This window comes from Oncorhynchus clarkii, chromosome 20 (assembly GCF_045791955.1).
Source record: "Oncorhynchus clarkii lewisi isolate Uvic-CL-2024 chromosome 20, UVic_Ocla_1.0, whole genome shotgun sequence".
NCBI lineage: Eukaryota > Metazoa > Chordata > Actinopteri > Salmoniformes > Salmonidae > Oncorhynchus > Oncorhynchus clarkii.
In genome coordinates this window covers 2,910,327-2,923,467 of record NC_092166.1, presented here as the reverse complement: position 1 = coordinate 2,923,467, position 13,141 = coordinate 2,910,327, and the positions used below count along the sequence as shown (strand labels likewise).

The 13,141-nt window shown below is 47.5% G+C and overlaps 1 protein-coding gene across 2 annotated transcripts in view; it reads left to right on the top strand.

Annotated features, from left to right (window-relative positions):
* The window catches only part of LOC139375778 (far upstream element-binding protein 1-like), a 29,509-nt gene extending 16,967 nt beyond the window's left edge, over positions 1-12,542 (top strand). For both annotated transcript variants that reach the window (XM_071117620.1, XM_071117619.1), the window contains exons 10-17: positions 1,761-2,012; positions 3,431-3,591; positions 4,638-4,786; positions 4,984-5,060; positions 5,394-5,519; positions 6,950-7,003; positions 10,070-10,245; positions 12,109-12,542. In XM_071117620.1, coding sequence (XP_070973721.1) covers positions 1,761-2,012; positions 3,431-3,591; positions 4,638-4,786; positions 4,984-5,060; positions 5,394-5,519; positions 6,950-7,003; positions 10,070-10,245; positions 12,109-12,117 — 1,004 coding nt within the window. In that variant the 3' untranslated portion in view covers positions 12,118-12,542. The remainder of the gene's footprint in view (positions 1-1,760; positions 2,013-3,430; positions 3,592-4,637; positions 4,787-4,983; positions 5,061-5,393; positions 5,520-6,949; positions 7,004-10,069; positions 10,246-12,108) is intronic.
* The last annotated feature ends 599 nt before the right edge of the window (positions 12,543-13,141 follow it).

The following is a 13,141-nucleotide window of genomic DNA, read 5'->3' as shown; positions in this document are numbered from 1 at the left end:
TCCAACCCTGTTCCTAGAGATCTACCGTCCTGTAGGTTTTACAGTCCAACCCTGTTCCTAGAGATCTACCGTCCTGTAGGTTTTACAGTCCAACCCTGTTCCTAGAGATCTACCGTCCTGTAGGTTTTACAGTCCAACCCTGTTCCTGGATCTACCGTCCTGTAGGTTTTACAGTCCAACCCTGTTCCTAGAGATCTACCGTCCTGTAGGTTTTACAGTCCAACCCTGTTCCTGGATCTACCGTCCCGTAGGTTTTACAGTCCAACCCTGTTCCTGGATCTACCGTCCTGTAGGTTTTACAGTCCAACCCTGTTCCTGGATCTACCGTCCTGTAGGTTTTACAGTCCAACCCTGTTCCTAGAGATCTACCGTCCTGTAGGTTTTACAGTCCAACCCTGTTCCTGGATCTACCGTCCCGTAGGTTTTACAGTCCAACCCTGTTCCTGGATCTACCGTCCTGTAGGTTTTACAGTCCAACCCTGTTCCTAGAGATCTACCGTCCTGTAGGTTTTACAGTCCAACCCTGTTCCTGGATCTACCGTCCTGTAGGTTTTACAGTCCAACCCTGTTCCTAGAGATCTACCGTCCTGTAGGTTTTACAGTCCAACCCTGTTCCTAGAGATCTACCGTCCTGTAGGTTTTACAGTCCAACCCTGTTCCTAGAGATCTACCGTCCTGTAGGTTTTACAGTCCAACCCTGTTCCTGGATCTACCGTCCTGTAGGTTTTACAGTCCAACCCTGTTCCTGGATCTACCGTCCTGTAGGTTTTACAGTCCAACCCTGTTCCTGGATCTACCGTCCTGTAGGTTTTACAGTCCAACCCTGTTCCTGGATCTACCGTCCTGTAGGTTTTACAGTCCAACCCTGTTCCTAGAGATCTACCGTCCTGTAGGTTTTACAGTCCAACCCTGTTCCTAGAGATCTACCGTCCTGTAGGTTTTACAGTCAACCCTGTTCCTGGATCTACCGTCCTGTAGGTTTTACAGTCCAACCCTGTTCCTGGATCTACCGTCCTGTAGGTTTTACAGTCAACCCTGTTCCTGGATCTACCGTCCTGTAGGTTTTACAGTCCAACCCTGTTCCTGGATCTACCGTCCTGTAGGTTTTACAGTCCAACCCTGTTCCTGGATCTACCGTCCTGTAGGTTTTACAGTCCAACCCTGTTCCTGGATCTACCGTCCTGTAGGTTTTACAGTCCAACCCTGTTCCTAGCGATCTACCATCCTGTAGGTTTTACAGTCCAACGCAGCCTACTCAGCTGCACTGTGGGATCAGAATGCTACTTGGTATTGTTAGCTTGGCTTGGTATTTTGTCGTTCGTATTGACAACCACACTGTGAAAATAAGCACATTTCTGTGCAGTTTACAGATTGTCAGTGTGTTGCCGTGCGACAACTCAACCTTTTTTGACCCTCACCAGTTTGCGTCCGTGTCCTTTGGCCTGACCTCTACCATGGTCAAACCACCTGGGTGTTATATTGTACTGGCAACCCATCACAAGTTCTGCTGCTTTCATGAAGACAAACCGGTGATTTAGTCGGACCCAGTTTCAATGTACAGTGAAGTGTCTCACTAGAGGGAGACTTTACTGACAGTGCAGCTCACCAGGAGAGAGAGCCTGTCCTTAGTCTGACAATGGAAAGCACCAGAAACTAAACCCTTTACGGCTGGGGGGCGGGGGTGGGGCTGCTGCTAAGGGAAATCATGACATCTCTTAATCTCCTTTTTCTCTCTTCTCTCCCTTCCTCCACTTCTCCAGATGACGGCACTACCCCGGAGAGGATAGCCCAGATCATAGGTCCTCCAGAACAGTCCCAGCATGCAGCAGAGATCATCACTGACCTTCTGAGGAGTGTCCAGCAGGGGGGGCCGGGCGGTCCTAACGGAGGGGGCAGGGGGAGAGGCAGGGGGGGTAACGGGGGTGGTAACTGGAACATGGGTCCTCCAGGAGGATTGCAGGAGTTCACCTTCACCGTCCCTACCATGAAGACTGGACTCATCATCGGCAAAGGTAGATTAACTTAGATTGAGCTAGAGACACCTATGGGCTTTATACCTTCCTGTTATACCTTCTTCCTGTTATACCTTCTTCCTGTTATACCTTCTTCCTGTTATACCTTCTTCCTGGTATACCTTCTTCCTGGTATACCTTCTTCCTGGTATACCTTCTTCCTGGTATACCTTCTTCCTGGTATACCTTCTTCCTGGTATACCTTCTTCCTGGTATACCTTCCTGTTTTTAAAGGTTGGAAGACTTAACAAAACATATCTGATACTTTCATACACAAGGTAGAACACACACACACACACACACACACACACACACACACACACACACACACACACACAGCTAAAACACTGTACTACACAGGCCTCGAACCAGGGTTGTAGTCACTGAACTTAGTCCTTAACTGGACTAGTACAACGCAGCTAAAAGCTGATGCTGCCGAGTCCGTTAGATGCTTGTGAGGACCGGCGATACACGTTTCATACTGAAAAGCTGATGCAGCCGCGTCCGTTAGATGCTTGTGAGGACCGGCGATACACGTTTCATACTGAAAAGCTGATGCTGCCGAGTCCGTTAGATGCTTGTGAGGACCGGCGATACACGTTTCATACTGAAAAGCTGATGCAGCCGAGTCCGTTAGATGCTTGTGAGGACCGGCGATACACGTTTCATACTGAATTTGACCAACTTAGAGGAAAGATGGTTTGCTAGTTTAATTTCTTCTTCCTCATGCCTGCTTCAGTGAGAATATTGTGACTAATATAGTTAATTGTGGGCAGCTGTGCCCCCTCCCAGCTCTCTCTGTAGTAGAGGGTCTGCCTCCACAGCTGTCATTGGTCATGTTGTGGGCAGCTGTGCCCCCTCCCAGCTCTCTCTGTAGTAGAGGGTCTGCCTCCACAGCTGTCATTGGTCATGTTGTGGGCAGCTGTGCCCCCTCCCAGCTCTCTCTGTAGTAGAGGGTCTGCCTCCACAGCTGTCATTGGTCATGTTGTGGGCAGCTGTGCCCCCTCCCAGCTCTCTCTGTAGTAGAGGGTCTGCCTCCACAGCTGTCATTGGTCATGTTGTGGGCAGCTGTGCCCCCTCCCAGCTCTCTCTGTAGTAGAGGGTCTGCCACCACAGCTGCCCCAGAGCAAAGCAGAGGGTTTCTGTCCCGCCACCCAAAGAACAAGTGGAGGGTTCGTTCCCCTTCTCACACCCATCCCATGTCTAGGTCTCGATCTCCTTCTGGAATGGGATTTTCCCCAGATTTAAAAAAAAAATGGTATCCTCCGTTCTTATAAATAATAGGAACTGAAACTACGTCCCCCTAGAAAACATTCAGGTTTTTTATTACGTTTCCATGTTGTCCTGATCATTTGTCTGTCGTAGGACAGTGTTTTATAGTAGAGTCCAAACCTCTTCCGTCCTCTGTCCCGCTCCAGGAGGAGAGACCATCAAGGGCATCAGTCAGCAGTCTGGGGCGCGTATTGAGCTCCAGAGAAATCCTCCCCCCAACTCCGACCCCAACATTAAGATGTTCACCGTCCGAGGATCTCATCAACAGATAGACTACGCACGGCAGCTGGTCGAGGAGAAGATCGGGGTGAGTGGTTTTCAGTGTCTGTAGTAGATATCCTACATATCAATGTGAAGCTGTCACCGGACGCTGGTGTAGAAGCCTAGTTTAACTAGTAGATGTGGCTGGGCAGTGAGCACTAAGCCTAGTTTAATTAGTAGAAGTGGCTGGGCAGTGAGCACTAAGCCTAGTTTAATTAGTAGAAGTGGCTGGGCAGTGAGCACTAAGCCTAGTTTAATTAGTAGAAGTGGCCGGGCAGTGAGCACTAAGCCTAGTTTAATTAGTAGAAGTGGCTGGGCAGTGAGCACTAAGCCTAGTTTAATTAGTAGAAGTGGCTGGGCAGTGAGCACTAAGCCTAGTTTAATTAGTAGAAGTGGCTGGGCAGTGAGCACTAAGCCTAGTTTAATTAGTAGAAGTGGCTGGGCAGTGAGCACTAAGCCTAGTTTAATTAGTAGAAGTGGCTGGGCAGTGAGCACTAAGCCTAGTTTAATTAGTAGAAGTGGCTGGTCAGTGAGCACTAAGCCTAGTTTAATTAGTAGAAGTGGCTGGGCAGTGAGCACTAAGCCTAGTTTAATTAGTAGAAGTGGCTGGGCAGTGAGCACTAAGCCTAGTTTAATTAGTAGAAGTGGCTGGTCAGTGAGCACTAAGCCTAGTTTAATTAGTAGAAGTGGCTGGGCAGTGAGCATTGAGCACTGAGCCTAGTTTAACTAGTAAAGGTGGCTATGTTGACATGAGTACCCTGATATCGGGGAATTTGTGCCATTCTGAAAAAATTGTTAGATTACGGTTGACGACACGAAGACTGATTAATTGACTACTCATGGTGGATACTTGGACAATGGGTCAACTTGTTAATCTACGAATTGGGATTTTTAAGGGTTTTTAAATGGTGGTAAAAGAAATGGAAGAGCAATAGTTTTTTTTTTGTGGTCAGTGAGCACTAAGCCTAGTTTAACTAGTAGAAGTGGCTGGTTGGTAAGCAGTGAGCACTAAGCCTCTAACTGTCTAGTTCTCGGGGTTCTAACTGGTATCTGTCTAGTTCGTTGACACGCCTGTCCTGTCCGCCTCTCCAGGGTCCAGTCAGTCCAATGGGTGGTCCTCACGGCCCACCAGGCCCCCACGGAGGTCCCTCTCCCCACGGGCCCCCCGGCCCACCTGGACCCCCTGCTCAAATGGGCCCCTACAACCCCGGCCCCTACAACCAGGGACCCCCTGGACCACAGTAAGAGCACTTCCATCGGTGGCTTGCCTTTCTCCCTCTACATATCTCGGTTGATCTGAAGTTCATTTGAGATAATTTGCACATGATTCATTAACGATAAAATCAGAGGGAAAGTAATATTTAAAAATAATAATAATCTAAACGAGTCTGACACAGGCTTGTATGGTGTTGTAATGGTTCTCTTCTTCTTCTCTTAGTGGTCCTCCGGCTCCCTACCAGCCTCAGGGTTGGGGCAACGGCTTCCCCCATTGGCAGCAAGGACAGCCAGACCCTGGTGAGATTGTATAGCCACCGTCTGTTATGATGGTGCCGGTTTTGAGCAGTTCTGCTGTGCGAATACATGTACTGGTCAAAATAGATGTTAAACAAATGGTCCTTTTTGCAGTTGCTAGTGTGTGTTAGCCCTAAGCTCCTGTTGATTTGCCCCCTTTTCTGTGTTGCAAGACCATAAGATAAAGCAGGTTTAACCCGGTTGTAGGTAAAGCAACCCGGGAGGTATCTCATGTTTGTTTTGGTTGTAGGTAAAGCAACCCGGGATGTATCTCATGTTTGTTTTGTTTGTAGGTAAAGCAACCCGGGATGTATCTCATGTTTGTTTTGTTTGTAGGTAAAGCTGCAGCTGATGCCAACGCGGCGGCCTGGGCAGCGTATTACTCCCAGTACCAGCAGCAACCCCAGGCCCCCATGACGCCCACCGGCGGAGCCCCCGGCAACCCACAGGCCAATGGGCAAGGTAGCTACCACCTCCTCCAATCTCAACCTCAGCCTGTGGTTTTCTGCTGGACTGTGTTCACTAGGAACCAAATGGGGAGGGACCAACCTCAATTTGTCTCCTTTTGAACCTCAGTGTCCGTGTCTCTCATCTGTCTGGCCTACGACTTACTAAAACGATATACTGTGTACGAATCGTACTGTAATATTGAGTTGAAAGGTATGCTGGTAGCAACATATATCAACATACCACTCGTTCAATTAATTTGGACCTTTATTTGTCAGTCAGTTAAGAACAAATTCTTATTTTCAATTACGGCCTAGGAACAGTGGGGTTCTAACTGGTATCTCGGGGTTCTAACTGGGGCAGGGGCATTTGAACTTGGAAACCTTTCGGTTACTAGTCCAACGCTCTAACCACTAGACTACCTGCCTCCTCTAACCACTAGACTACCTGCCTCCTCTAACCACTAGGCTACCTGCCTCCTCTAACCACTAGACTACCTGCCTCCTCTAACCACTAGGCTACCCTGCCGCCCCATACCATACGTTCATACCGAGAAGGCGTCATCGAACACGCAATCGCACTTGTTCCCAGACATTCATTCCTTTTTTTTTTTTTTTCAAATGTGGTCGCACACGTGGGTGTTGGAAGTTAGTTGTCATCTGACTACGTAGCGCCCATCTTGACAGCATCAAACCGAGAGAGCTAGCCAGCGAGGCTAATCGAGACTACAGTTAATAATTTACCTGTTGCCTCTTGGTGGTGTCGCCTGTCCTTCTCGTTTAACTTTTAGTTCTGTCATTTTAATGCCGTCTTCCATTGACTAGATATCTCCTAATAATAACTCCTAGTAACTGTAGCCTCGTGTCGGTTTGACGAGGCCCGAGAACAAGGCTCCCACGTACCACTCTCGTGTAAACGCAAGACCAGCAGCAGCAGCATACATGATCACATTTCTCTCTCTCTCGTCAAGGAAGTCCATCTGAAGTCCATCCGCATTGTGGAATTGTATGTTTTATTTTTCCCTTGTCGCTTTAATGGAAAACCCGGTGAATTAAAACGATAAGTATTTAGCCATTTGTCACCTGTAGCATTAACATAAATCAATGTTTTGCAGCTCGAGTTTGATCTTTCTAGCAGGACTAACCAGGGATCCGTGTCTACAGCCGCTGTGCTTTGAAAGTCGTCAGTCCGTTTTCCACCTGAATGTGGCGTGATGAGAGCCGTGGTGATCAGCTATGGTTGTGGTCCACTCACTGTTATGTTTATAGCTGTTTAGACTGCTGTTTCGTCTACCCATCAGTCTTGCTTTCCACAGACAGGTCCGGGGTTATACTGGGAATGCAGAAGAGTTTTATTTCAAGAGGAGACAACCAGCCGTATGGATTCGTTCGGGCCCATACCGATTTCTGTGGGTCAATGAATCAGTGTTTTTGTTGTAATTTCAGGTCAGCAACCACAGGACTACACCAAGGCCTGGGAAGAGTACTATAAGAAACAAGGTGAGAAACGAAGAAATATCAGTTGAAACTTATGTTTATAATAGTTTAGTAAGGCCAGCTGTCATTGGTCATGTTGTGGGCAGCTGTGCCCCCTCCCAGCTCTCTCTGTAGTAGAGGGTCTGCCTCCACAGCTGTCATTGGTCATGTTGTGGGCAGCTGTGCCCCCTCCCAGCTCTCTCTGTAGTAGAGGGTCTGCCTCCACAGCTGTCATTGGTCATGTTGTGGGCAGCTGTGCCCCCTCCCAGCTCTCTCTGTAGTAGAGGGTCTGCCTCCACAGCTGTCATTGGTCATGTTGTGGGCAGCTGTGCCCCCTCCCAGCTCTCTCTGTAGTAGAGGGTCTGCCTCCACAGCTGCCCCAGAGCAAAGCAGAGGGTTTCTGTCCCGCCACCCAAAGAACCAGTGGAGGGTTCGTTCCCCTTCTCACACTCGCAAGAAAATATAAACGTAACAATTAAAAAAATGATAGAGTTACAGTTCACGTAGGGAAAGCGTTAAATTAAAATCAATAAATGATTCACTAATCTATGGATTTCACATGACGGAGTTCAGATATGCCTCCGTTGGTCACAGATGCCTTAAAAAAATATATTTAAAAAAATAAGGTAGGGACTCGTATCAGAAAATCAGTCAGTATCTGATGTGACCACCTCATGCAGCGCGACACATCTCCTAGAGTTGATCAGGCCTGTGGAAATGTTGTCCCACTCCTCTTGTGGGAGTGTTGATTCTCTGGCAACCTGGACAGTCAGCATGCCAATTGCACTAAGAGCCATTGTGTTTGAAAACTGCACATTGTAGTGACCTTTTATTGTCCCCAGCACAAGGTGCACCTGTGTAATGATTGTGCTGTTTATATTTATTTATTTATTTTACCCCTTTTTCTCCCCAATTTCGTGGTATCCAATTGTTGTCTCATTGCTACAACTTCCGTACGGGCTCGGGAGAGACGAAGGTTGAAAGTCATGCGTCCTCCGATACACAACCCAACCAAGCTTCTTAACACAGCGCGCATCCAACCCGGAAGCCAGCCACACCAATGTGTCGGAGGAAACACTGTGCACCTGGCTACCTTGCGTGCACTGCGCCCGGCCCGCCACAGGAGTCGCTGGTGCTCAATGAGACAAGAATATCCGGCCAAACCCTCCCTAACCCGGACGACGGGCTAGGCGCGGCGCCCCACGGACCTCCCGGCAATGACAGAGCCTGGGCGCGAACCCAGACCCTAGCCCTTTGTCTCTGGTGGCACTGCGATGCCCTAGACCACTGCGCCACCCGGGAGGCACCCTGATCATGCTTTTTAAGTCAGTTTGTGGATATGCCACATCTGTCAGGTGGATGGATTATCTGGGCAAAGGAGAAAAGTTAACTAACAGGGATATAAACAAATTTGAGAGAGATTCACTTTCTCTGCTTATGGATAATGTAGTTTTATTTATTAAACATGGGACCATTAAACATGGGACCATTAAACATGGGACCATTAAACATGGGACCATTAAACATGGGACCATTAAACATGGGACCATTAAACATGGGACCATTAAACATGGGACCATTAAACATGGGACCATTAAACATGGGACCATTAAACATGGGACCATTAAACATGGGACCATTAAACATGGGACCATTAAACATGGGACCATTAAACATGGGACCATTAAACATGGGACCATTAAACATGGGACCATTAAACATGGGACCAACACTTTACATGTTGCGTTTTTATATATTTTATTGTTCAGTGTTTCACACACCTCTCCTCCAGTAGCGTGGTCCTCCAGTAGCGTGGTCCTCCAGTAGCGTGGTCCTCCAGTAGCGGTGTCCTCCAGTAGCGTGGTCCTCCAGTAGCGTGGTCCTCCAGTAGCGTGGTCCACCAGTAGCGTGGTCCACCAGTAGCGTGGTCCACCAGTAGCGTGGTCCTCCAGTAGCGTGGTCCTCCAGTAGCGTGGTCCACCAGTAGCGTGGTCCACCAGTAGCGTGGTCCACCAGTAGCGGTGTCCACCAGTAGCGGTGTCCACCAGTAGCGTGGTCCACCAGTAGCGTGGTCCACCAGTAGCGGTGTCCTCCAGTAGCGGTGTCCTCCAGTAGCGTGGTCCTCCAGTAGCGTGGTCCTCCAGTAGCGTGGTCCACCAGTAGCGGTGTCCTCCAGTAGCGTGGTCCTCCAGTAGCGTGGTCCTCCAGTAGCGTGGTCCACCAGTAGCGTGGTCCACCAGTAGCGTGGTCCACCAGTAGCGTGGTCCACCAGTAGCGTGGTCCTCCAGTAGCGTGGTCCTCCAGTAGCGTGGTCCTCCAGTAGCGTGGTCCTCCAGTAGCGTGGTCCTCCAGTAGCGTGGTCCTCCAGTAGCGTGGTCCTCCAGTAGCGGTGTCCTCCAGTAGCGTGGTCCTCCAGTAGCGTGGTCCTCCAGTAGCGTGGTCCTCCAGTAGCGTGGTCCACCAGTAGCGTGGTCCACCAGTAGCGTGGTCCTCCAGTAGCGTGGTCCACCAGTAGCGTGGTCCACCAGTAGCGTGGTCCACCAGTAGCGGTGTCCACCAGTAGCGGTGTCCACCAGTAGCGGTGTCCACCAGTAGCGGTGTCCACCAGTAGCGTGGTCCACCAGTAGCGTGGTCCACCAGTAGCGTGGTCCACCAGTAGCGGTGTCCTCCAGTAGCGGTGTCCTCCAGTAGCGGTGTCCTCCAGTAGCGTGGTCCTCCAGTAGCGTGGTCCACCAGTAGCGTGGTCCACCAGTAGCGTGGTCCACCAGTAGCGGTGTCCCTCCAGTAGCGGTGTCCCTCCAGTAGCGGTGTCCCTCCAGTAGCGGTGTCCCTCCAGTAGCGTGGTCCCTCCAGTAGCGTGGTCCACCAGTAGCGTGTTCCTCCAGTAGCGTGTTCCCTGCAGTAGCCTTGGTTGCCTTGGGTACAGATTATAATCCCAAAGTTTTGACATTTGACTATTAGTCACTTCTTGTTGTTGCTGTTTTTAATCCTTATTGACGATGACCTTGTTGCTTAGGCAACATTAACCTTGTCATTTGTCCCCTTAAATCATATTGAAATTAGTGTTAATGCTGTTACCACCTCCCCCAGGTCAAGCTGCCCCCCAGGCATCAGCAGCAGGCGGTCAGCCAGGCGGTCAGCCAGCAGGTCAGCCAGGCGGTCAGCCGGACTACAGTGCTGCCTGGGCAGAGTACTACCGTCAGCAGGCTGCTTACTACGGACAGGGAAGCCCACAGGCCATGGGAGCCCAGCCGCAAGCACCTCAGGTACACCACCAATAAGACCAATACCGTCCACCTGTACCCCCCCCTTGCCCTGGTTCCCTCCCCTCTCACCCCCCTCGTTCGACGTCTCAACTATCGGTTTCTGTTTTACTGTATTGTCCATTTTGTCCGAGCTATTTTTTTATGCTTGTGCTGTGACTATGAACGACTGATTTCTCCTACTGTGTTTTATAAAGCGTCCATCTCTGTCTGTGACCCGCTTCCTTCCTCCTAGGTGTTCTAGGGAACAGGAGTCGTCGGTGTAGCCCTGAAGAAACTAATGCTACTCTTACCTCCTTTAAACAGGGTTAATATTATATATACATATACATATACACAGTCCAGTCAAATGTTTTGATGCACCTACTCATTCACTCAGGGTTGTTTTAATTTAAAAAAAAAAAATTTAAACCATTTTCTACATTGTAGAATAACAGTGAAGACTTCAACTATGAAATAACACATTATGGAATCATGTAGTAACCATAAAATATATTTGAGATTCTTTAAATTAGTCACCCATTGCCTTTTATGACAGCTTTGCACATTCTTGGCATTCTCTCAATCAGCTTCACCCGGAATGCTTTTCCAACAGTCTTGAAGAAGTTCCCACATATGCTGAGCATTTTTTGGGCTGCTTTTCCTTCACTCTGCGCTCCAGCTCATCCCAAACCATCTCAATTTGGGTTGAGGTCAGGTGATTATGGAGGCCAGGTCATCTGATGTAGCACTCCATCACTCTCCTCCTTGGTCAAATAGCCCTTACACAGCCTGGAGGTGTGTTGGGTCATTGTCCTGTTGAAAAACAAATGATAGTCCCACTAAGCGCAAACCAGATGGGATGGAGTATCGCTGCAGAATGATGTGGTAACCATGCTGGTTAAGTGTGCCTTGAATTCTAAATAAATTACAGACCGTGTCACCAGCAAAGCACCATCACACCACCTCCTCCTCCATGCTTCACGGTGGGAACCACATGCGGAGAATCTGTAAACGGCGGTTGGAACCAAAAATGTGGACTCATCAGATCAAAAGGACAGATTTCCACTGGTCTAATGTCTATTGCTCGTGTTTCTTGGCCCAATCAAGTCTCTTCTTCTTATTGTTTTCCTTTAGTAGTGGTTTCTTTGCAGCAATTCAACCATGAAGGCCTGATTCACACAGTCTCCTCTGAACAGTTGATGTTGAGATGTCTGTTACTTGAACTCTGAAGCATTTATTTGGGCTGCAATTCCTGAGGTTGGTAACTCTAATGTACTTATCCTCTGCAGCAGAGGTAACTCTGGGTCTTCCATTCCTGTGGCGGTCCTCATGAAGTTTCATCACAGCACTTGATGGTTTTTGGGACTACACTTGAAATTGACTTTGTTTTCTTATTTGAGCTGTTTTTGCCATAATATGGACTTAGCCCTATTTGGTAAAAGACCATCTTCTGTATACCACCCCTAATTTGTCACAACACAACAAACGCATAAAGAAATTCCACAAATGAACTTTGAACAAGGCACACCTGTTAATTGAAATGCATTCCATGAAGCTGGTTGAGAGAATGGCAGGAGTGTGCAACGCTGTAAAGGCAAAGGGTGACTACTTTGAAGAATCTGAAATATAAACTATATTTTGATTTTAACACTTAAAAAAAAAAAAAAATTACTACATGATTCCATGTGTTTCATATTTTTTTATGTCTTCACTATTATTCTACAATGTAGAAAATAATAAAAAATAATGAGTAGGTGTGTCCTAACTTGTGACTGATACTGTCTATACAAATATGTGTGTGTGTGTGTATACATAGGTATCTGGAGAGAGAAGCTCTGTGTTCTGCTGTTAACATGGCCTGTATGTTCTATGTATTCTGCACAGGGCCAGTAATGTGAAGTGGACAAAAAGTTCATGCTACCTTGTCGAAAAAAAAACAAACAAAAAAAAGCCCTTTTTTTTGTTAAATGTGTTGGATGGTGCAGATGACGTCTTGATGAAGATCTTAATATCCCCCCTCTCTTGGTTGGTTGGTTGGTTTTTAAAAAAAAAATGTTTCACAATAGATGTGATGACCACGAAGTCACTCCGGAGACACGACACAAACCACCGTCCTATTTATCTCCTTTTTTGTTTGTCGATTTTCTTGTAAATTAACGGTTTTGTTTTTAGTGAGGTAATATGGTGATTTCTATTCTTCTGTCATGCTATGTGGTTAGAGCTCCTGTTATTATTATCTCTAGTCGTCTACCATGTGATATCAGCTCCATTTTTAAATAATATGCCTGTGTTTTTGCAATAAACTAAAGTGAAACCTACTGTGTTGGTAAGTTGGGTCGGTAATAGATGTGACTAAATATGAACTCAACTTTAAAAAATCATGTACCTATATTCTTTGTTTTGACCGTAATGGCACAATAGAAACTTGGGGGGGGAAAAAAAAAACTTTTTTTAAAACTAAATGCAGGGCCCTCACTTCTCTCTCTACTCTCGCTCTCCTTTGACTGTCAAAATGATTTTTTCTGACTGCCTGAAAGTTGTTGTCCTGTCTCTCTCTCCAACGGTCTACACATCTCCTGGTAACAGTACGGTGGTTTATTTTAGATGTGAGTTCATTGTTCTGCCTGTCTTTGACTAGGGTCTGGTTTCGGTGTTCCCCAAGGTTCTGTTCTAGGACCAATTTTGAAATATTACCCAGTCTCGACTCTTGTTTATATTATTAGTCTTTGTTTTTCTGCCTGTTCTGTATGACCAGGCAGATGTCTCCTTATCCCATAATACTGGTAGAGTTGGTGGCTTAATGTTCTGATCTACATGTCTCATTACCTGCAGTTCTGGCATCTCTGTCAAACTCAACTGATGTAATCTGACTGTCTGCGGCCCAAATGTCTTACCCTATTCCAGTTATAGTGCACTG